General features: G+C 46.2%; 1 protein-coding gene across 1 annotated transcript in view; it reads left to right on the top strand.

Annotated features, from left to right (window-relative positions):
• Window positions 1–24,949, top strand: part of ERCC6L2 (ERCC excision repair 6 like 2) — a 1,215,137-nt gene that overhangs the window by 896,125 nt on the left and 294,063 nt on the right. Inside the window, exon 19 of the mRNA XM_078675691.1 lies at window positions 8,822–10,010. Coding sequence (XP_078531817.1) covers window positions 8,822–10,010 — 1,189 coding nt within the window. The remainder of the gene's footprint in view (window positions 1–8,821; window positions 10,011–24,949) is intronic.

Below are 24,949 nucleotides of genomic sequence, written 5' to 3'. Positions count from 1 at the left end.
TTTTCTTCAACTAATAAAACTATTTGTGCTAACTGTACTTCTAGCCTTCCTCCAAAATGTCTCTTTTTCTCTCTGCCATCAAAACAGCAGCGTGCAAGTTTCCCGGCACCAGCACCGAAAGGGTGCAGTGCATTCTCTTGCTAGACTAGAGCTGAGTGAGGCCCGCATCCGGTTTCCAGCGCTCTGTGCAGATCTGCACTGCATTCCCCAGTGCTTGGAATTTGTTCACAGCTGAGGCTAAACGGGGGCGGGGAAGCTCCACCAAAGTGGGTCTGCTTCATGTCGTTTTCTTCGTCAAATTACCTTAGTGCCTTTTGTTTACCGTGGATATTAATGTCACTTTATCGTATACGAAAACAATATGGTTTGCATTTTTGTATTTACCAGCGGCGTTTACATTTTTTTGGGCCTACATTTCATGACCAGTAAATACGGTTTCTAGTCACTATTTCCAGAGGGAGTGTCGCCTCTCACAGCTCTCTGGAGGCGAGCCTGGACCTTATCAAGACAAGCACTGGCGTTGCCAATAGGTTTCGCATTTGGAAAGTTGGAGCTATTGGTTTTGTAAATGACATTTTATATTTATATATCGTTATTGGCATTGTCAATAACAATATATAAATATAAAATGTCATTTACAAAACCAATAGCTCCAACTTTCCAAATGCGAAACCTATTGGCAACGCCAGTGCTTGTTCTTTGATACTGTGCAGAAGAGGACCATTTCACGCAGGGGTATCCTCTGCATAAAAATATGTTGCGCCTTAGAAAACAAACAGCCTACTGAAGGCATTAGGGCCCATTCTACCAGGGCAAACACATCCACAACAACTCTTCAGTGTGACATCTGCCAGACGGCCACATGGGCATCTCTGCACACTTTTGCCAGACATTGCTGCCTGGACAATCAGTTTCGCAGGGATGGCCTTTTTGGCCGTTCTGTCTTGCATGACTTTTTGGTTTGAAGCTTTTCCGTAGTCCCACCTCCGGGGATGGTATTGCCTAGGTATCTGTTCAATGCCTTTTCCTGGTAGAGACATGGTCTAGCCGCAGATTCCTTACCAACCGATCCATCCTCCCCGCACTGTGGATTAGTTTCATTATCAGGGCTGTGTCCCTTCAGGACCCTAGTTGTTTTTTGACACACCATGGTCAGTCAACTCATGGCTCCGTGCTTCTGGCGCGGAAAGTCCTGAAAAGTACTGATGTCAGCATGCCGGGGTGGCACCTATATAGACAGCACGGAGGTCACAATGACGAACCCGATGGCTACGACATCACGCGGAGTCGACCGACTCAACCTATTGGTATACAGGGGTACTGCTTTCAAAAATCTGCCGGATCCAGCCTGACATATGGAAGTTCAAAGGTAGGGAATCGGCGGCTAGATCATGTCTCTACCGGGTAAGGTGTTACCGAAGTTAAGTGACTTGTCCATCAAGGACTTCATCGGAGTTTGCAAATTTGCATGCTCTGCAAACCTCAAACTTTCCCTGAAATCACACATTTTCCTTATATTACTGTGATGGAAACTTCTGGAAGCCACAGGAATCCTCAAAATTCCTACCACCCAACATTACCTCACTTATGCCGATACAAAACGCTGCACTACTTATGTGCCCACAAGAGAAACGGATCAGACCAAGGTTAGTGAGAGCCCTTGCCCTTCCTGTCATACAGTGGGCTTTGTGCATCCCCCCAGGGCAAATTGAGGGCACACCTCCTATCTGCCCCGGGGGGAGACTGTTTTGTCTCTTTTGATGTAGTGCCTCGCCAAAGCCTTTGTTCAACACCCACACCACTTTATTTTGCCCCAAAGGCAAAATCTCTGGTGTTAGGTGTATTTTCTACCCACCAGGGACAAGTTTAGGGCAACCTCCCCAATTGGGTGACAAGCCTCCTGTCTGGCCCCAGGGTGTCAGAAAGACACCATTGGCCCCCTAGGGAAGGGATATGGCTCAGTGTACCCTGTCCTTTTGTTTGTTTTGGTACCATTTTCAAATCCCTGGGGTCTAGTACGGTTACTTTTCTTCTCCCTGGTCCTCGGAGTGGCAAAGTTGCACCATCATGTTATCAGAACCACCTTCAATAAAGGCTTATCTTCCCCTATATGAGAGGGGAGATTGTCTGGCTGATTAACAATTTTGTATCGAAAAAAGTCTGATATAGTATTGCACAGTACAGGTGATGGAAGGGTATTGTTACTTTCAGTCATGAGACACGCCATGCTTGAAGACCTCTTTATTCGGATTTGATGCATTTAAGCTTTTTAGGTAAAAATTTGCTGTGATGGTTTTTACCATGCTATAGTAAGTCTGTAGTTAAATTTTATAGGAAATTGTATCTTCCGGTGAGTAAATGCATCTCCATAATCATTGGGCTCTCTTACAATCCTGTTTCAACACTTTCGATTCAGCAATGTACCATGGTTCTGAGAGTAAGCTTCTTTTAAGTTTTGTTCTTACCACTGGTGCTTAAGAGTCTATAGAACTGAGAATCCAGCTATCCCCCCTCTGAGAGGTGCTATTAAGATCCGATTTACTTAGTTGAATAGTGTCTTTAACCATGGTAGCCTGCTCTGTGGGCTTTATATTGTTCCAAGCCCTATAGTTTGTCTCTTTTCTGGACCTGCAGTGTAAAATGTTGGTCCACTAACACATCAAAACTAAGTAAGCAGTGATCTCTCCATGGCAAAATAGTCACCTTATCAAATTTAGTGTAGGTCTGAGAGCTGAGTACGAAGTCTAAAGCGTTTCATGTAAAGTAAAGTAAAGTCCACATTTGTAAAGCGCACAATCACCCGTAAGGGTCTCTAGGCGCTGGGGGCCGTCGGGAAGATTAAGCGAGCTATTGCCCAGAGTCACATGGTGCTGGGCTAACCTGCCGCCGGAGCCGGGGATCGAACCGTGGTCCCCAGATTCCAGCGTCAGTCGCCCTGGCCGCGGCGCCACACCTCTCTCTTCATGCACATGAATTCTGAGCATATGGAACATTAGCTACCCCCGAAAGTTGAATGAATAGTCTATCTTTGGTGGCAGTGTTGTCAACATGAGTATTGGACTCCCCCAGAGCAACTAGTTTCTTGGTATTTGAAAGGCAGGAGGCAATTGATTTAAAAAAGAAAGACAGGAATGAAATCTGTAACTTGACCCAGAGGTCGCTCAACGAATATTCTTTTAGCCTTTTTTTGTATTGGCAGGGACCCCACAGCTCCCTCAACAACGGCATTTTACAAAAACCATGACAAAACAAGCATTGAAAAAACCAAAAGACTGTCAGCCAACGCCGGACCTGGTGGCTTTGACAATGCTTGTTTCCTATCGTGCCTTCTCTTATGATATGCACATCATCTTAATAAGTCCGCACTGTCACAAGGCTGTCCAGGTGAGCCCAGGCATTCAAACAGAGCATGGTATAAATAGATTATGGGATAGTCCTCTATATCTCTTACCACCTGTTTAGTACTAAGGGTCTTGACTTTCCACCGAGGAATGGGGCCATACTCCTGTCACGTCTGTTTCAGGATCTTCTCTGCTTACTTCTGTGAAGATCTTCAGCCCTGGAAGACCCGCTGCACTCGCACCAGATAGGTATCTCTGTGCCAATCGCACTTCTGTCACCAGTCCAGCACTGATACGTCACTGGTTGTACCGTGGGACATGTACTTCACGGTCACTCAGTCCTCCAACTCTCCACGCCAACTATCATCTGCTTATGAAGCGGTAGTGGGAGCTACTGGCAATCCACGTTTGCTCTTGTTTGAATGAGGCCTGCATTTCCCCCCATTCTGAGTGTCTAACAAATATTACTTGCCGCATTCCCTTTCCACACTGCCCGTATAGGTCGACAAACCGTTCTTATTACCTTTCATTATTTTCAGTTTCTAATTCCTGTGTTTTATGTTTGGTGAGTGATCATTTAGTGCCTCCTATGCACTACAGTGGCTTACTAAATTTTATCATCTCTGTTTATTCCTAAACGTTTCGTAGCTCTAGGTAAGCTCCATGTAATGTCGTCATGTAACTCAGTGAGCACTTAATGCTGCAGGCACATCTTTTGTAAACCCTATAAATAACAGGGATTACTGTTGCCTAATTTAATATGCACAATGATTCATCCTTGGAAGAATGAAACGCTGAGTGGATCCTACTGGGATTGGAATTCATAAGTTACAGTTCACAGGCAGATGATAGCCGCACCTACGTAATTCACTAAGCCATCATGCTAGCTTTCTTCATTCATGTTTTTCTTCAGCTGGCCTACTTTGGATGAAGCATAAAAGCGGGGCCGAAGAGCATGCTCAAAATATGAAAATTATGATGGGGTTCAAAAGTGCAGCTTATGATGCAAAAAATAACTTGCACCGATTATGTTTAGGTTTCAATTATCAGAGTTTGCTTGCACCACTGTTCCATCCCGTTATACCCTCTTTGAGACCTCGAAGGACCTTGATGAAGCAATCGTCACATTTGATCTGCTGTATCCCTTTACCACCCCTGCAGTCTTCTGGACCAGCAGACACCTCTGGTAAGTGGGTATCAGCAGTTCTTCTTGCTACCTACACAGTGCACATACACCTTATAGAGTTCCATGGTGGGTAAACAGTCTCTCCTCCTGGTGATCTCTTGGAGAAAGGGGTTTGCATCTCCCCTAGTGACTTCACTCAAGTGCCATATGGGCACACTGTGGCCTCATTGGCTGTTTTCCATCAATCTAGATGGTTTCGGGTGAAGTGAATGAATTTCTGCTGCATTTTCGTTGTTTTCTGAGTTGTATGGTCATTTGACTTGGGGGCCTGTGGAGTGGAGACGTGTTGGTCATGTTGACCTTGGTCCCAATGTTTTTTTTTTTAGGTTCGGCTTAGAGGCAGATTCATCTATCTCTCCAGCCTCCTGTTTTCCCCAAAAATCATAATACAAATTCATACATATAGACACTGCAGCTTTCGATTAGCCCTATACCCACCGATATCTACTGCGGAGTACCCCAAGGATCATTGCTCAGCCTCACGCTCTTCAACATCTACATGGCGCCCCTTGCCGCCATCGTTAGGCAGCATATGCTCCGCATCGTGTCCTACGCCAACGACACCCAGCTTATACTCTCACTCACAAACAATCCTGAAGACACCAGACTCTGCTTCCAGGAAGGAATGAAGAACGTGGCAGCCTGGATGAATGACAGCTCCTCACCTACTCCTACAAATCCCTCAACTACATCGGACCCAAATACCTCAACAAGAAAGTATCCTTCCACGTACCCAAGCGACCTCGCCTTGGCAGAGGTCCCCCGCATCCACAGGAACAGAACAGGCGGGAGAGCCTTCTCCTACATCGTGGCCAAGACCTGGAACAAGCTACCGGTGAGCATCAGAAGTTCCCCGACCCTGCACAAGTTCAGGAAGGACCGCAAGACCAGGCTCTTCGACTGATCCGGAGCTGCCCCCCCAGCACCTTGAGACCCTTGCGGGTGAGTAGCGCACTTTATAAACCCCTGATTGATTGATTGATTGAGTTCAGATGTCATTTATGTTTTGCTTCCACCCAGTGGATCCTGCCACTACAAGCGTTGGCTTTCTTCCCTGTGAATGACTGCATTTTGCTTATTTTTTATTTATTGTAGCAATAGGTTATTTTTTACAAAAACATTTTGCAAATATATGCATGCCACTGTTAGATGGTATATTATTTACAACAAGGGGTGGTGATGGACAGAGTCTCTGAATTAAGCAGAGTACTCTCACCCAGTCAAGAGATCAGGGCTAGATCCAACACCGTTTTTTAGCTCATTGCACCATCCCAGTTTTAGAACCTGGCTGTATGCAAATTAGTCTGTCCCTGGCCCAGTGCATCGTGGGAACAGGGCAGACCAGACTACAAAAGCCAATTCTTACACTGGGAAGGAAACAAGCTTCCGGGGACCGGTTTCTGCCATTTCAGGCGTCTTCGGCCCGGCTTGCTTGAATCCTGATGGTGCAATGAGCAAGGGACTCACATCTGAGTATACCCTTCCACGCTTAGGGTGGACAAAATTATTTACAACAAGGGGTGGTGATGGACAGAGTCTCTGAATTAAGCAGAGTACTCTCACCCAGTCAAGAGATCAGGGCTAGATCCAACACCGTTTTTTAGCTCATTGCACCATCCCAGTTTTAGAACCTGGCTGTATGCAAATTAGTCTGTCCCTGGCCCAGTGCATCGTGGGAACAGGGCAGACCAGACTACAAAAGCCAATTCTTACACTGGGAAGGAAACAAGCTTCCGGGGACCGGTTTCTGCCATTTCAGGCGTCTTCGGCCCGGCTTGCTTGAATCCTGATGGTGCAATGAGCAAGGGACTCACATCTGAGTATACCCTTCCACGCTTAGGGTGGACAAAATTATTTACAACAAGGGGTGGTGATGGACAGAGTCTCTGAATTAAGCAGAGTACTCTCACCCAGTCAAGAGATCAGGGCTAGATCCAACACCGTTTTTTAGCTCATTGCACCATCCCAGTTTTAGAACCTGGCTGTATGCAAATTAGTCTGTCCCTGGCCCAGTGCATCGTGGGAACAGGGCAGACCAGACTACAAAAGCCAATTCTTACACTGGGAAGGAAACAAGCTTCCGGGGACCGGTTTCTGCCATTTCAGGCGTCTTCGGCCCGGCTTGCTTGAATCCTGATGGTGCAATGAGCAAGGGACTCACATCTGAGTATACCCTTCCACGCTTAGGGTGGACAAAATTATTTACAACAAGGGGTGGTGATGGACAGAGTCTCTGAATTAAGCAGAGTTTTTGGCCACTATAGGTGTGGCAGGGTATACTCAGACATGAGTCCCTTTCTCACTGCTCCATCAGGATTCAAGCAAGCCGGGCCGAAGAGGCTGAAATGCCAGAAACCGGTCCCCGGTAGCTTGTCTCCTTTCTGGTGAAGAATTGGCTTGGTAGTTTGGTCTGCCCTGTTCCCATGATGCACTGGGCCAGGGACAGACTAATTTGCATATAGCCAGGTTCTGAGCTGGGATGGGGCAGTGAGATAAATAACGGTGATGGATCAAGCCCTGATCTTTGGACTGGGTAAGAGTGGTCTGCTTAATTCAGACACTCTGTTCATCACCACCCCCTTTTCTGTATCGTTTTTGGCCACTATAGGTGTGGCAGGGTATACTCAGACATGAGTCCCTTTCTCACTGCTCCATCAGGATTCAAGCAAGCCGGGCCGAAGAGGCTGAAATGCCAGAAACCGGTCCCCGGTAGCTTGTCTCCTTTCTGGTGAAGAATTGGCTTGGTAGTTTGGTCTGCCCTGTTCCCATGATGCACTGGGCCAGGGACAGACTAATTTGCATATAGCCAGGTTCTGAGCTGGGATGGGGCAGTGAGATAAATAACGGTGATGGATCAAGCCCTGATCTTTGGACTGGGTAAGAGTGGTCTGCTTAATTCAGACACTCTGTTCATCACCACCCCCTTTTCTGTATCGTTTTTGGCCACTATAGGTGTGGCAGGGTATACTCAGACATGAGTCCCTTTCTCACTGCTCCATCAGGATTCAAGCAAGCCGGGCCGAAGAGGCTGAAATGCCAGAAACCGGTCCCCGGTAGCTTGTCTCCTTTCTGGTGAAGAATTGGCTTGGTAGTTTGGTCTGCCCTGTTCCCATGATGCACTGGGCCAGGGACAGACTAATTTGCATATAGCCAGGTTCTGAGCTGGGATGGGGCAGTGAGATAAATAACGGTGATGGATCAAGCCCTGATCTTTGGACTGGGTAAGAGTGGTCTGCTTAATTCAGACACTCTGTTCATCACCACCCCCTTTTCTGTACTGTTAGATGGTGGCATTTGTATTATTTTTTAAACTTGTAATCCCTAGTGCATATGCTTTCAAAACACAAATAAAAATCTTGCAGCCTTGCCAAGGTCAGACCTATTGACTTTGACAATGCTTGATAATTACTTGGAAGCATTTTTCAACTAAGGAGTATATCACCTTTTCCCTTCAGTACCTCAACACTTTTTAGTTAGTCTTTTAAAAACTGCTGCTTAAATATCGCTTAGCATGTTGACTATCTAACAGGAGCGTCACCCCACTGCTTTAAAGTAGTACAAAGTAAAAATAAAATGATAATAACGGCCGGCCGTTAATATGATTTTATTTTTACTATTGCAGTTGCACTGCAGAGCAGCAGCCCTGTTGATAGGGTGGGGCGAGGCTGTCCTCCCCTGACTTCAAGGCTGGAGGATGAGTGGTGGCTGCACCTAAAGTGCGCATGAAGGTTTGGCCGGCCGGCTTGGGCCAGCCAAACAGTCATGCCCACTGTGCATATTCTCCACAGGCTGTATTACACAGCCTTCGTAGAGAATATGCCCACCCTCCAAGACCCTGTCTGAGCGCCGAACAATGGCGCTGAGACCAATCGCAAAGCTGCTTAGGGCAGCGGTGAGATTGGTCAGGGGATTCTTTGAGGCTGGTTGCTACCTGCTGGAGAAGTCGTGGCATCTGCTATGGCAACCGCAACCTCCAGGTAAATTTTCTTTTCTTTTTTTCTTATTTAATATTTTTAATTCCCTCCCCCCTCTGCTCCCCAACCCACTCCCCCTCCTCCATGCCCGTTAGGTAGCTAGCAGCTGCTACTGCTATCTACACTAAACAGGGGGACTTTATTACCTTCCAACATGCTGTACTGGTTGCCAAGCTTTCAGAATCTTGAAATAGGTAGATCATCCTCTATTGTAAATGCCCCATTCTGTTGTCATTTGGGGAAATGAGTTTACCAATCTGTATCTGTGAGATGTTTTATTGTCACCATTTAATTACAATGTGGTGAAAATATTTTTGTAGACTGCTGTGCAGGAGGGTGAAGAGAAATACCATCTGAGACCTGGGAGAGAAGCAGATAAATCCACCTTTGATTTCAATAGTGACAGCGAAGAAGAGAGTAAAGCAGCCTGCAAAACGAAAACCTCAAAGAGCAGAGCCAGCAATGCAAGCACTTCTGTCAATCCAAAAGAGCAGCTTACCCTACTGCAGTGTGGCTTTTCGAAAATGTTGGAACGAGCAGATACATCTGGTGATGAGGACACTGACAGTGGCAGCAGTCTTGCTAATGGCAAGATAGAGCGGAGTAGTAAGTCTGTGTCAGGGAAGCACAATAAAAGCATAAAGATCAATGCAGATAAGTTAACATTGGAGACTTGTCAAAATGCAGATAGTCCAAAACCAAAAGATGAGCAAGATATACCTAGGCTTAAAACACATGCTCCAAAATTGAAACTGTTGTCAGACTCTGAAGAAGAAACTAATAATGGAGATAAAAATAGTACCCCGAAGAGTTCCTTGGATTTTGATGTTGTCATGGAGACTGAATGCAGCTCAGGAGAGAGTGAAGATGTCCTTGTGCCATGCCAGATGTCAGTTCAGCAAGGAAAGGCGCCTCCCAAAACTGGTATAATATACCAGACCACCTCAGATGAATCAGAAGACTCAGATGAAGAAGAAATTTCACCAATCTCTGTGAGAGGACATAGACAAATGGCCTCGAATGAGCTGCTTTTTCCCAATGTTAGTTCATTCTATGAAAAAACAAAGAGAAATTCTGTGAGCACTACTATAAAGGGCAGATGTACCGGAAATGAAGATGACATTAGCGATGAGTCTGATGATATTGACATAGCAGCAGAGCCTCAGAAAATAAGCCGGAGCTCTTCTTCTTCCAGACATATAAAAGACAAAAGAATATGGTCTTCCTGTAGCAAAAAGCACACTGAAAGCCACTCTCAAACTATAGATACCTTCTCTTCTTCAGAAGAAGACCTTCCAACAAAGAAAGTCCGGTTCAACAAGCAAGACCATAGGCAGAAAAGACAAAAATCTAGAATTCAAATAGAGTCTGCCTCAGCAAAGCCTATTAGGACAACTAATCTGCTTGAGCCTATCCCGACAAATCCCTGCACCTTGCAAAATACATCTTTAAATGATATCAGCACTGTTAGAAGACGAGCAGATGTTGGATCACTGGACGGAATTTTAGGTAAGTTTGAAACTATTACTTGCAATTTTGAATTGATCTTTGGGAAGTCATAGACACTATGAAACATCTACTCATTCCATTGCAAGATTCACATAATTGCCTTACTTTATTCTTGAATGTAATGAAATGTTTCAATGCACATTGTGTGAGCATTTGCACGTTTTACTATATTTATATTTTTCTTAAAGTTGTAACTAACAGAGAGTCCAGTTTTCCAATCTATGACAGTGAGTAATATACAAAGAAAGGATTCAAACATACCGTGCAAGTTTCTTGCATTTCCATGTATGCTTGCACATATGCATAAACAAACTCATTTACATTCAAACCCACCTTCTGACCGAAAAATCTGACCATGAATACATTTTGTTTCGCCAAACACTTCACCTCTGCATAACTATTGCACCCTGAGAGGCTCAAGGTTAACTTTATTGGAGACGCAGCTCCAATAAATGGAAGAGTCTGCTGTATCTAGCCCATATGCCCACGGATCATCAACAAATGAGTCTGCTTTGATGTTTTTCTCCTCTCAACAGGGAGAGAATGGCTTCTTTCCTCTGTAGATTAGTATGTGAACAAACGATTTGTTGCACTTGATGAAATCCAGTCAGTAGTTACTTCTGAACATGATCAGAAGGTTAGCAATGCTTTGCTGTATGCAAAGTTCCTGTGCGTTTAACATGATCACTCAAATATACACAAAACTGATGAATGGAATGCTTGAATTAATTTCAGCCTATAGCAATTACTTGGGGCCGCATCCATGTCCATTGTTTTTTTTAACATTATGCCACCTCAGTTTGGACCCAGCAATTCAGTCTTGACACTGCTCCAATGGGAACAGTTCAGCCCGAACTGCCAGGCCTTCTCTGAACCAGAACATAAGCATCCTAGGACCATTTTCGCCATAGTTAGGACTCCTCAGCCAGATATAAGTTGGTTACAGTGATTTTGTGTGTATGGGACCCACGTCTGGGCATATCCATCCCTCTTGGTCCGACACTGAAGTATTTTTGAAAAAGCGATGGATGGAATGCTTGAGTTATTCAAAAGCAGTAGAAGTTATAACAAATGCACTTACTCAAGTTCTGCAGCCAGGGTAGACCTATGGAACTACTGCTTCCATTTAATGAGGCCTTCATAGACACCCTTTTGGGGGACCTGAGCTAAGCCAAGATCTTGCCCCCCTGTCAACAGCCAATTAGTCCGACGACACAGGCTGGCAACGGAATGCTCCCTTCCTCCCTGCAGTACTCAACAACAGAGAGCCTCAAAGTTCAAGCTTCCACCAGTCAGCTATGCCGAAATGCATTTCTGCACCAAACAAAGATGTAAAATGTCTGCAGGGATTCGGGGTTCTCCTCTGCCAGGCTTGCCCATAAATCCGTAAATGAGTTGCCTAATGATGCATTACCTGGTCATGTTGTGGAACATGGCTGGCGATATCTTGCCCGCATTCCCCGACCACCTTTATGACAACTGCCAAAATATAATTCAGGATGGCCCAGATGAGGCAAAGTATGTGATCCGGTCGGGCACGGACCCTACAGACTGTGGACACAGTGCATGGGGAAGATCCACGGGCTTCTTCAGTCCAGCGGTCTTTCATTGACAAGCTATTTAATGGCTCCTATCCCTTTGGAGACAAAGCAGGCTCGCCATTAAACCTCTTTGAAGAAAACAAAGTAACAGTGCTCTGTCTTGGCCTTGCACCGTCCGTACTGCAGTTTCCCCAATAATATGTCCCTTTTCTAGACTTTGGAAAAGGGATACAGCAGAAACTACAGCAGACTTGCCTCTCCCACAACAGAAACTCCATTCCTTTCGAGGGATAGGTTGAGGATACATTCGACATCTTCCATGCCCCTAATCTCTTGCCGCTGCAAAACCCATATAGGTTTTCCTCAGCGGTGCACTATCACCTAGTTAGAGCCCGGATAAGTTATTACCTAAACATGTGGCAAAGCTTCACATCAGAGAGATGGGTGGTTCAAATTGTCCTGTATGGTTATGCCCTGCCCTTCGTTTTTTATTATCTTAACAGTTTTCTACTTTGCCTCTGCACCAGAATCATATTTGGATGATTTACATTTTAAAGAGAACACAAATATATATAATCAATGGAGAATGATGTTAAGGAGGGTGGGAGATTAGAACAGAACCATCAAAACAACAATAAAGGAAGAATGACTTAATAAATAAATTAGCAGAAATACCTTCTAAAGGGCAGGATGAATGTTTTATTCTGTAATCAACAGTTTGGGAGCTTCAAGGACCAGTGGCAGCTTTTGAGAAAAAGTTGTATTCAATTAGAGCAGTTCAGGATCTAGAAAATACTACAAACAAAGCGTCCCTTCTTCTGAGGCCTCTTCAACCTCCTGAGATTGTGAGCAGGTTTGCAAGATAGGTAGGGTTGTTCAAGTGCAAAGCTGTATGAGCAAAGCCATGTACAGCAGCATCTGTTCTTGTCAATAAGATCAGTTCTATAGCTACTACATACACCCTTACACGCCTTCCATCCCTATGCAGGGGTCACTCGGTGGGCTGATAGATATATCTTGGTTGTCAAGGTTCTCCAGTAGGAGCTGCTGCATCCCTCAGGGTTCCCACTACTGCATGTGCTCCTGTAATAGGTGTGCGTGTCTGTCTAAGTCTTTCTGACCCCTCCATTCTGTAGTCGTGGCGGCTCTGGCAAAGGTGCCTATATTTATATGCTTTGCTTGTTGATAGCCTTGTTGTGGTTCATCAGTAAGCCCTGCAGTCAGTCACTTCCCTACATTGCATACCCTTGGCTCTAATATTCAATCTGGTGTAAACATGTGAATAATTTGAATAGCATACTGCCTGCTCAGTAGAATGTCATATTTTTACACCTATCATATTGTCCCTATTCTTTTATATCCACTCTTTACGAAGACATTACAAAGGTAGTGCAGCATCCATTGTTGTGACCCTCCGAATTGGGGAAGACACAGAGTTACATCTACTTAGCCCCAAAGTCATAATGTGTATCACAATCTCCTTTCTAAAAGAGAAGAATGGACAGATGTCTTTCACTCATCTCTATGATGAATAAGCTTAGCTTCATCCAGATTCAGTGTTAAGAGTCAAACAACAACACCAGAAAAACAGTAGACACACGGAGCTGTTGATATTTTACAATAAAATGTTATTTATTATGTACAATCAACACATAAACCTTATGTATCAGAATGGCAGAATGGTAGAAATATGTTACTCTTGGCCATTATTATTTAGAGTGAGATGAACATTAGAAAAACGTTTATGTTACACATCCCTACTACCTGTAATACATTATTTTAGTCTCCTCTTTACACTTATATCTATACGTCATCATCCTCATGGATGCTCTATTGGATGAACGATTGTTAATCATTTTAGCTATGTTATGCCTAGCCAGATTATTATCCTGCATACCTCAGAAAGCTGTTCGACTTGCAGCCTGATAGTGTTACTCCAATATCTCCCTTCAAGCAATCTGTATTTGTGTCTGCCCCTCCTAAATTCCTGGGTCTCTTTTATATCCTTCTCCACAATGATTCTTTTTGGAAGGGAAGTGTAAACAATACATGAAGAGGGCACTGTAATCAATGAATAATGTCACAATCAGAGGTTTGAACACAAATAACTGTAACCACTTCTGCTTCCTTTCCAAATGTGTTACATGAGAAGCCTTGCAATGTTAATTTCTACATATAGCTCGCTGGATACTTGAATGGAAGATTCCTCTCCACTGTGTTTCTGTTATTTTGCTAGCACAGCTCAAGTCAACCCACTACTAAAATAGTATGGCTATCTCGCACACTCATTTCAGGGCCACGGAAATTATGCTGCAAGGTTTACTGAATTATGTGGCAATAAAAGCAAAAATATGAAGCACTTGTTTATATAGTATTACTTCCATATATTATCATTTCTAGACATGGTAATATTGTCCGGGCAAAGATTACACCTCATTAGTACAAGCTTAACAGCCAAATACAACAAAAAGCTACTTAGAAATGAACCGTTATCCTTTGAGAAGGGCCTTCCACCGCTGTGAACACTTCTAGTAACTTTTGATCTGTTTGAGCTAGAAATATTTTTTTCTAATAAATCTGCATATTATACAGCAGATGATAGATTATGTGGCAAACCCATATTTGTGTGAAAAAAGCTGCATCAGCAGAATTGCATGATTCCAGTGGCCCTGGCTGTTAGATAGCTTCACCATTCAAATTATTCATTTTTTATGCTCTAAGTCTTACACATGCACACTCTAAAAAGTTAGTGCCTCTCATGTTTGTCATACAATTAGGCCTTAGTTGTATGTATTATCCATAAAGTCATGCCACACGTTACCGGTATGGCTTTTTATTTGTGATTATAGCATCAGTGGTGCATAGGAGGTTATTGGTGGTGTCTTTGTTGAATCACAATATCTATGTCTATTCCTAATTAGTGTAGGTCTGCATTTGTGTTTTATGCCTGAATCTCCTTATCCTGTGAGCTCTTCGGCTTCTCTCCTAGTGGTGCTGCATGAACTTGTCCGTCTTAAAGAGCTGCATATTTATGAGTGTGTGCATCTCTCTTCAGATGGAAAAAGGGTGGGTTAGATGGAGGGATAGGTGTTGATGCTGTCACCTGAGCCTTTATGTTTTGTTATGATTTGCTCCCAGTTCTATGCTATCCAGTGGCGTGTTCTCCATTGATCGCGATGCAGTAGACCTCTACATTTTACAGATGTATGCCTCTTTGATTTGTTCTGGTTCTTGCAATGCTCATTGGCTTTGTGGTTTTGCTTACTGTATTTACTTCCCTGTGAATGAATTAAAGCTGCATTTTGACCAGTGTTTTCGGTTCTCCTTTTTCATTGTGGATTGCATTGCTGTGGTTTCCTTTCCTCATGTGGATTCCATTGCGGCCGTTGTCTGTTTTTACATTGTAGATTGCATTGCAGTGGCTGTTGTTTGGTGGTTGGGCTTATTATACATCAACTAAGTGTAGTTACAATTTTGCAAACCTCACTGTGAATGTGCTTGTTATGGAACTCAGGTGATTGGTCACATCATTTGGCTTATTTAAATCTTGCCTGATCTTTTAAATCTTGCATGCTTTGCCACTTGCGAGATCATCTATTGCTCCTTAAAAACATCTAAAAAGGGCTTATAGCCCATCCATTACTTATGATTGGTTGACTTCATCATCACTCATATTTCTTTTGTGTTCATTGGTCAGCAACAGCTTGTTTCAATTTGCCAGTCTCGTTCCAAACACCTTTGGGAGGATTTTGTTTTCACCTTTAGATTCATTGCTTTTTTTTTTTTTTAATATTGTTATATACGATCTCTTCCAGCTCATGTTTCACAAATTGATTCATGAACAAGATCTTTTGTTAAGAAAAATAAGATCTCTCACTTGGAAGAAACACAGAGAGGTAGTCACCAGTTCTCATTACATGGTGGTGGACCTTGTTTTGGTTGTTGCTTGCCCTCCCGTTAGGCTCTGTGGTGTTGTTATCTGCCAGATGCAGGTTTTTCCTTAACCCTCAAGCCTGATCACAGTGAGGAGGGGCAGGACTACAAACCCTAGTAGCCGCTGCCATAACGCCTGCATTCCAGTGCCTGGAGACGTGTATTTAGCTCTTCGGTGCTCCCGCTGTGCAGGGAACCTGATCACAGCGAGGAGGTGCAGGACTACAAACCCCAACAACCACTGCCATAACTCCTGCATTCCCATGCCCGGAGGCGCGTATTTAGCTCGTTGGAGATCCCGCTGTGTGGGACGTGCCCGGGCGAAGACTGGGCCAAGAGGGGGCCTGTCTACGCCTGTCAGCTGTCGGAGGTGGCTGTGCTGGGCTTACTCTCTTGGTTTGTTTATTCTGGGGCCCTGGCAACTCGTCACTCCTTCAAACTCGCAGGTGTAGACTGATATGGACACTGGATGCTTTCTTGGTTATTGGACGTAACAGAAGTCCACACAGTGAGTAATTTGATCTTACAGTGCTGGTTGGTCCTGGCCCTTGCGTCTTTGTATACTTTGTCCACTTGGGTTTCCCTGTACATCAGGCGAAATGGGGAAGAGGAAGGCTGCACCTGTTACTACCCCTATCGCTCAAAGAGGATAACTATTGACTCCTTTTTAGTGAAAGCGGTGGGGGCTATCTCCAAGGAAATTGATTTGGCAGAGAGGAGGCTCTCTGTGGGACCTGGTGGCCACTCTTCATCATTGCCTAGTGAAGTTTTACACCTGGCTGGCCCAAAGCACAGAAGCCTGTCACAGGGGCTTCAATGATAGTCCTAGAGTACCCTACTCCCAACATCTCCCTCTCTGGCCCGACAACAGTAGGGTAACCCCAGCCACCCAATCAGGAGCAGAGCCGGGCCCCCCTCAGCCCCCATGAGAAAACGCATGGCCGAAAAGTTGGACGAGACACAAAATCCTCAGAAGAGGGTGGGGGAGGAACACACATGATGCAAAATGTTGGACACAGAGGATTCATAAACATATGGCAGTGGGAGCTACAAGCCATGAGCCTAATCGCCTGAATGCCCCTTCTTGTTCTTTTAACCCCCAATCAGGACACAAGCAGACAGATTTCATCAGACAGCGTTCCTTGTCACATACCTCTGAAGCACCAAAGAAAGCCCTAGCCCCCATTAACAACCCTGGTTTACCAGTAATTGACCTCCCAACAGCTTGCTGTCTTTACACTCTGGGTTTGGTAGGGGTCCCAGGACTCGGCTCCCCAAACTCGGAAACCACGGACCAACTATTTACCAAAGCTTCTCACTGGCTAGGCAGACATACCAGATTTAATGTGGTGAATCATAGGCACATCTTGATGGCTAGAAGGGTTTCTTGGATAGGGCCCTCTAGAAAAACCTCTGAGGGAGACACTGTAATCATTACTTTCAGATCTCCAGAGATGGCACAAAACATTTTGAGACACTCTTCTCAGTCCTTTGTCCAGAAATCTGGCATCAAACCATTACCGCTGGGCTTCTTTTATAGATCCGCCCACGACACCATAAATAGTGGCCACCTTTTAGCCCATGCTGGAGGCGACCATCCCTTGGGGAGTTGCATGCAACCACCAACTTCTATGCACCTTTGGCAGACCTCAATGATTTAGACTGACTGTCAAACAATGTCACTAATAGCAAAGTTATAGACCCCCCTTTAGGACTTCCTTCACAGGTATTGGCGGACATTGAGATTTTGCCTTATGTAAATGCTGAAGGTCAATCCAGCAGGTTAACCAATAATGGGGCCACAGACAAGCTTGAGGATCCAACAGTCTCATATATAAGTTGCATTGTATGTTCGATCCTGCCAGTGGAGGATATTCGTGGTTCGGAGGTCCTTGCTTTTACTATTTTTTTTGCTCCGCACCAATCCGTGAAGGGGTTATTAGTCTATAGACCGCCCGGCCCTCCCGGAATGTTTTTTGAAGATCTAGATTCCACCCTACTGAGACTGGCCCTGAAAGCAGAACACTGCATTGTGGCCGGGGATTTTAACTTCCGGATGGATGATCCTCTGGACGCGGCCGCAATTAAAATCTTTGAGGCTACGGCTCCATTGGGTCTGTTTCCCTATTTACACGAGCCGACGCATAATAGGGGGCACACTCTAGATCAGGTTTTCTCGACCTCTCTTTTAGAGGTGGTAGAGATTGCCCCGGTTATATGGTCTGACCACTCGCTGATTAAATTTCTGATCAAAAGCACAGCTAAATCGGCTGCTGCCGTCCCTCAGCGACATGGTCAACCCTATAGGGCGTACCATCGAGTGACCCCTGAGATGTTGGCTCAGGCAGCTCTGGACCACCCCTGCCCTCTTGCCGGTGATCTGACGAAGGATGTGGAGTCCTTGCAGGCGTGGTTGGTTGATAGGCTTAATGACCTGGCCCCGGAACTAGTCCCCCATCGTACCCCCAAGCGAATCTCCGCCCCTTGGTTTACCGTTGCACTGTCGGCTAAGCGGCAGCAGTGCAAGGTAGCTGAAAGAACTTGGCGGTTAAAATACGATGTGGAGGCAAAGGTGGCCTTTAAGAACTTGGTCAAGGAGTATCACCGAGATATCCGCCTAGGTAAGAAAATCTACCTGGCAGGTAGGATTGATGCGGCCTCCAACTCCTGCAAGGAGATCTTCTCTATAGTGAGGGAGTTTACATCGCCCCGGATAAACACTGCCGAGGAGAGGCCCTCTGACGCGTGGGCGGCAGATCTTGCTGTTTTTTTTACCAGCAAGATCCAACTGCTACAGGCCTCTTTCCCGGTGACCATCCCCGAGGAGCGGACTGTCAGTAAGGCCATTCGATCGCCCCCGGCGTTGCCGGGCCCCACACTGGGCGCTTTTCCATCTATTTCGGCGCCCGTTTCCTTAGCACTTTTGAGCAACTTGAAGTCCGGCTCGCCCCTGGATCCTTGCCCTGCTAAGATTCTGGCGAAACTGGCGGAGGTTATTAATCCTTTGGTTAATCCGCTGCTGAATCTCTCGTTGAGCCAGGGAGTGGTTCCGCAGGCTTGGAAGCAGGCGATGGTCATCCCGCTGCTTAAGAAGCCTGGCCTGGACCCTAAGGCCCCTGTCAACTATCGGCCTATCTCTCTGCTGCCGGCTCTGACGAAGGTTGTTGAGAAGCACGTGCAGACGGTGCTCTCCAACTTTTTAGAGTCGAACGAGATTCTGCATGCCACCCAGTCAGGTTTTCGCCCGGGTCTTAGTACGGAGACCGCGCTCCTCGAGGTCTCCGAAACAATCAAGGAGACGTTGGATTCAGGGGGTAAAGCCATGCTGGTGATGTTGGACTTGTCGGCGGCTTTTGACACCGTTCCCCATGATGGTCTTCTCACAAGACTCCATGAGATAGGACTTCGGGGAACGGTGCTCAGCTGGTTTTCTTCTTTTCTAGCTGGCCGCCGGCAAACGGTCTGGGCCGCTCCAGATTCCGCCGTAATGCCGCCTTTGGGAGTCGGGGTCCCTCAGGGCTCTATTTTGAGCCCGACCCTCTTTAATATCTTTATGACCCCTTTGGCGGCTTTGGCGGAGTCTTTCGGGGCCCGGATCGTATCGTACGCCGACGATACCCAGCTCCTCTTCTCGTGTAAGAGAGGAGTGGACTTTGAGGGGGAGAGTATCCGGGATTGCCTTGAGGCTGTGTTTCAATGGTTCCATCTACACAGCCTCAAGTGCAATCCCGATAAGTCTGAGGTACTCTTCTTCGGGTGTGATGTGGAACCAGAGTGGCAGGCCTGGTGGCCCATTAACATGGCCCCCCCTTCGTGTTCATCCCAATGGGCTAAGAACTTGGGTGTGAAGATGGACACGGGGCTAACAATGAAGGCCCAGATCCTCGGAGTGTCGGGTATGTGTTTCGGCCTCCTGAAGATGCTACGGAGGTTTCTTCCCCTACTATCGGAGGAGCACAGGAGGCTGACTGTGCAGGCCCTGATAGGTTCCAGGTTGGATTATTCCAACGTTCTATACCTGGGCCTGCCAGAATACCTGTTACAGCGGCTGCAAGTTGTGCAGAATGCTGCGGCGCGTGCAATCTATGGATTGAACAGACGGGCCAGTGCCACGGTTCTGCTACAGACCTTGCACTGGCTGCCAATCCGTAAGCGGATCGCCTTTAAGACCTTGACTCTGACGTACAAAGCGCTTCATGCGACGGGGGCTAAGTATCTCCAGAGGAGACTCACCTTTTACCAACCGGTGCGCTCCCTGAGGTCAGAATCCTTACTTCTGGCGACCGTTCCACGAGTAAAGCGTGCACGCCTGGGAGGCCGCTCATTTGGTTTACTGGCGCCCCAACTGTGGAACTCTTTGCCCCTGTCTCTTCGGGGAGCATCTAGTTTATTAGCCTTCAGAAAGGACCTTAAAACGTGGTTATTCTCCCAGTAGGCCCTCTGTCTTTTATTTTTTTTTTATTGTGTATTTGTTATTCTCTTTTTTAATGTGTTATGTTAGTTTCACTGCAGCCTTGTTAATTAAAAGCGCCGGGACACTCTTTTTGAGTAGCCGTGCGCTCTATAAAAGCCACTATAACATAACATAACATAACATAACATCCAGGGTTCTGGGGAAAATCTGAGCTTCATCTCTTGGAATGTGGCTGGCCTAGCAGTAACATTTGCAGACGATAGATGGATCTTGTTCATTAGATCTTTCAACATTATCTGCATTCAGGAAACCTGGGATGTTGAGAATACATTTTTATTGAGGGTTATAAGACCTATTCCCTCCGGCCGCGGGATCTAGAGTAGGTAGAGTGAGCGGCGGCTTAACGGCTTAATTATCTTTGTAGGCCTTAAGCTCTGCGGGGCAGTGAAGCATTTGAAGTAGGACTCCAAAGTACTCCAGGGTCTCAAATTAGTAGTGGGAAGATCACTCCGACTGACAAAACATTTTTAAAATGCACGAAGGAGGAAGCAAGAGGCCTCAAGTCTATCAGCCCTTAGTGGTGCCCTTGACTCATTACGGGGAGAAGGTGTTTCCCAGGAGAATCTTATTGTGACAGGAGAATTTAACTGCCACCCATGCCCAGATTGTACAGCATTCTCAAAGCCTGCAAACATGCACGATTACAGAGGGATTGGAAATAGAGTACTCACCAGACGAGCTTGGATTGAATGGTCTTTTACACACTTACGGCTTAATATTCACCTTAGATAATATGTTTAATTCCTCTTACTCTCATATTTCCCCAACCTATAAAGGTAGGGGATTTGCAACATTTATAGACTATATCTTCGTTTCGGCTTCCTTGGGTTGGTCTCCATTCTCTTTTAACATTCCACATAGTCCTTCTAGTGACCATGACCCCACGACCCTATTGTTTGAAGGGGTGGGTAACCAGATGATGCTCTCTAGCACAAACGTGGGCACACTATCGCTAACCAATCAGGGGAGGCGCCTACGCTGGACACACGCAGAGAGCAAGGTTTTTAACCATTCTCTTTTTTAAATTGTGTAAATCCCTCAGCTTTTGGTGAGGAGACCACATACTCATTCAATTCCATTGCCCAGTCAATTGCTAGTTTGCTAACAGTCCGAGTTGTTAACCTTCCCTCTGAACATCCAAAAGGGTTCGATGTGGAGTGCTCTCTGGCACTCCGGCTCCTGAAGAAGACTCTGAAACAGACCACTCGTGATAGAACCTGGGTGGCAACTTGCCGCAGTAATTATAAGGGGGCTCTTAAGAAACGGAGGCACTCGTTACAAAGACTAGCATGGCAGGAATTAACTCAAGCAAATGAGCAGCGTGGTTGTACTCTCTTTTGGCAAGTGATAAATAGACCCTGGTCATAAGGGCGCAACACCGGTACCAGGGAGGCCGATAGTGTCAGGAATAGGGTCACTTTTGGAGCCTCTGTCTAAATTCTGTGATCATTTCCTTCAACCAATAGTGAGAAAATACCCCTCATATATATGTGACACGACTGTCATCCTTCACATCATAGACGGAATACATGGTACAGATGAGATCAACGTCCAGGTCACACTAGATGTAGAAGGGTTGTATACAAATATTCCCCAATGTGCGACCCTGAGGGCCATTGAGTCACTACTTATGAAGGAAGACTGGACCTCACCCCCCCCATCTCATTCATCATGGGGTGTGCCACTCTGGCGTTGACTGAAAACTACTTTGAATATCATAAACAAATGTTCTATCAGTCACAAGGTACTTCCATGGGAAGTACCTTCGCTCCCAGTGTTGCCTGTCTATATATGGCTACCTTTGAAGAGAGTGTGATCATGATCACGAGCAACCCCTACACCAATAACCTAACCCTGTGGAAAAGGTTTATTGATGATATTTTAATATTCTGGAAAGGGGACCGTTCCACCTGCGAGGAATTCTGCAAATGGGTCAACACACAGAATTCATTTTTGAGGTTCACACACACTATCTCTGAGACAAGTATACGTTCCTAGATCTAAACCTGAGACTCGACCACACATGACTAAGCACAGCCCTCTATAAGAAACCGACTGATAGGAACAGCCTACTACTATACCAGAGTCACCACCCGAGGGGCCTCAAAGACAACCTCTCATTTGGCCAGTTCCTCCGTATCAGGAGCAACTATAGTACACTCACAGACTACAAAACCGAGGCAAGGGGTCTGGAAAAGAACCCAAGACAGATTCTCTATCCTGAACACCTGGTCAAGAACTCATTCAAAAGAGCCCTCAACAATCCCAGGGAGCGGCTTTTGCAAATCAAACCCAAAGAACCCATTGATACCCTTGCGTGTGTGACATCATGCACACCTAATTCCACACGCATCAAAGGCATCATTAACAAACATTGGGGAATTCTTAATACAGGAGACATGGAGATCCCTTTACCCAGGTTTGCCTTTAAAAGAACCAGAAATCTGAAAGTCATCATTATACAAACAAGACCCAAAACTGAGAGCAAAAGAGTACAGAGAACACTTTGGGACCTTCCCCTTGTGACAGGGCATTACCCCGGTGGCACATGTGCGGTCTGTAAACAAACAAAAGCCACAAAGACAATAACACTTTCAAGCACGTTCATATGGACTTTGAGAAACCATACGAACGGCAACACATCAAAATGCATATATCTGGTGTTGTGCCCCTGAGATAAGAAATATGTAGGTATGACAATGAGACCAATCAAAACACGCATCACGGAACACAAGAGCAACATAAGGTGCCTGAAAATCACGGCCAAGATGTACACTCACTTTAAAGAACAAAGACATAGCCCAATTCTCTACAGTGGCTGGTTCTTAAAGCGCACACCAATATCACACAACACATGCTATTCAGAATAGAGCAACGGTGGATACACCGTCTGTCTACAGCCCAACAAGGACTGAATGATGACATTCCGTGGGCCTCTGTGAACAACAGATAATATTGACCTGGTCAGGTTCGTCCACAGCAGCTCTAAGGCCTCCTTACACTTGCATGACCAGAATGTACCAATGTATGCACTACACTCTGTACCCCGCACTGCACTGTGTAATGGTGTGAATCATGATTATTATGTATTGTTGAGTACCGGACATAAATGTGTGATACGATCCCACCACCATACGTGATACTACATGGTGGTTGACTGAGTACATGCGTACATGTACAATAGAAAATGCCCCTTCATCCAACTTAGGGGAACAACCACACGCCTCCACTACGAAATGGAGGTGATACATATATACGTAATCTGAAAGAGACACGTTAGTGATAGACTCCTTACCTTAGAATATCCCCAGGCGACTTTGTGAGAGCTGTCCCGAAAGTGGCTGGAGGCCCGGGAGTTGGCCCCACGTCGTTCCAGGCCCCGGTCCCGTGGGAGGTCGAGGCTCGTTCGCGGAGCAAGTACCATCATTCGAAGGCTTCGCACACGGAGTCAGGTAAGGCCAAGCACAAAAAGTCGAAGAAGCATCGCCGCTCTTCGTCCTCCCCTCGCCGGTCGCAGGACAAGGCGGAGGGTGCAGGAGGCACCCCCCCTGCGGCTCCAACGGAGCCTGAGCAGTTACTGTTGGTTTACCCACCTTTCCCGTTTCCATCGGCAACTCCGGCTAAATTGCAAGAGTTCTTGTCTGCATTGGCACATATCTTCGGCCCGTGCGGCCGCGTCGGCACGCCTTCGGGCCTTGCGGGCCCCACTGTTCTGCGTTTCTCGATGTCGACGCCCAGTGGCCTCCATGGCTCTTGCCGTGGCTCCCCATTCATGCCGGTGGCCGACACCGGCGTCAACTTCTTTTCTGATGTCGGCACGGTGCCTGAGGGATGTCTCCCGATGCCGATTGGGGACTTTTACCCTTTTTTTCACCCACGCCCTCATACACTTGTGGAGGAAGGTGAGGACTGGGAGGGGTTTAAAGACCCTCTCGCAGCACAGTGTGAGTCTGTCCCCGACTGGAATGAGGATGCGGAGGCCGGTGGCCCGGATTACACTCCAGTGCCTGGTTCACCATCCCCTTCAGCTACTATGGAGGAGAGTGGTACCATTTCCACGGTGCTTCGTATGGCGGCCGAGGCTCTTAACCTCAAGCTCGCTACAGTGGCTGTCAGGACCAACCTACTGACTGAAGTGCTTCGGCCAGCTTCTTCTTCTACAGAACGCTTTTGCCGTTTAATGATGCTCTTACTGTTGTGCTCCTGTGCACTTGGTCTCGGCCCAACACAGGGGCCCCTGTGGACAAGGGTGTGGGCCGATGCCATCGCCTGGCCCCGGGCGACCCTGCCTTCCTCACCCAGCACCCTACACCTGAGAGTTTGGTGGTTCAGCCCTATACGTCCCCGAATGCGTTTCCTTCTGCTCCATCAGACAAGGAATGCAAGAAATTGGAGCAGATTGGGAAGAACATTTATTCTTCCGCAAGTTCTGGACTGCAGTCTGTGAACAGTGCCTGTCTCTTGGGCCGCTATTCCCATTCTGTAAGGGATGCGGTTGAGCAGGTGCTACCTCAGTGTAAAGGAGGGGGCCCGGACAGTTCTCTCCCGCGCTCTTATGGAGGGGAGAGATGTGGCCAAGTTCACTATAGGTTGTGGTTTGGATACTGCTGATTCGCTGGGTAGGGCGATTTCCTCAACGGTGGCGCTACGCCGTCATGCCTGGTTGAGGACGACTGTTTTTTCTGCAGATGTCCAGAATACTTTGATTGACATGCTGTGAGAAGTTGGCCTGGCATATGCTGTCAACTATTCTAGTGGGCACCTTGCACCAGTCCAAACGACCCTTATTGATGGTAGGTTTAAAGACAACCTATATAGAAAGCTATCCTAGTGGTAGCTGTGGAGAGCAGCCTTCAGGCTAAGTCGTGAAGGAATGTAAAACAGCTTGTTTTACCAGTCTATAATCTCATGAATGACCAACTGAAAGGAGAACCACACCAGGTATATATATAAAATATGCGTATTTATTCTAAACACATCCCTCTAGTCTC

Source organism: Lissotriton helveticus, chromosome 2_1, assembly GCF_964261635.1.
Source record: "Lissotriton helveticus chromosome 2_1, aLisHel1.1, whole genome shotgun sequence".
In the NCBI taxonomy this organism is placed as follows: domain Eukaryota; kingdom Metazoa; phylum Chordata; class Amphibia; order Caudata; family Salamandridae; genus Lissotriton; species Lissotriton helveticus.
This window is presented reverse-complemented; position numbering and strand designations above follow the sequence as displayed.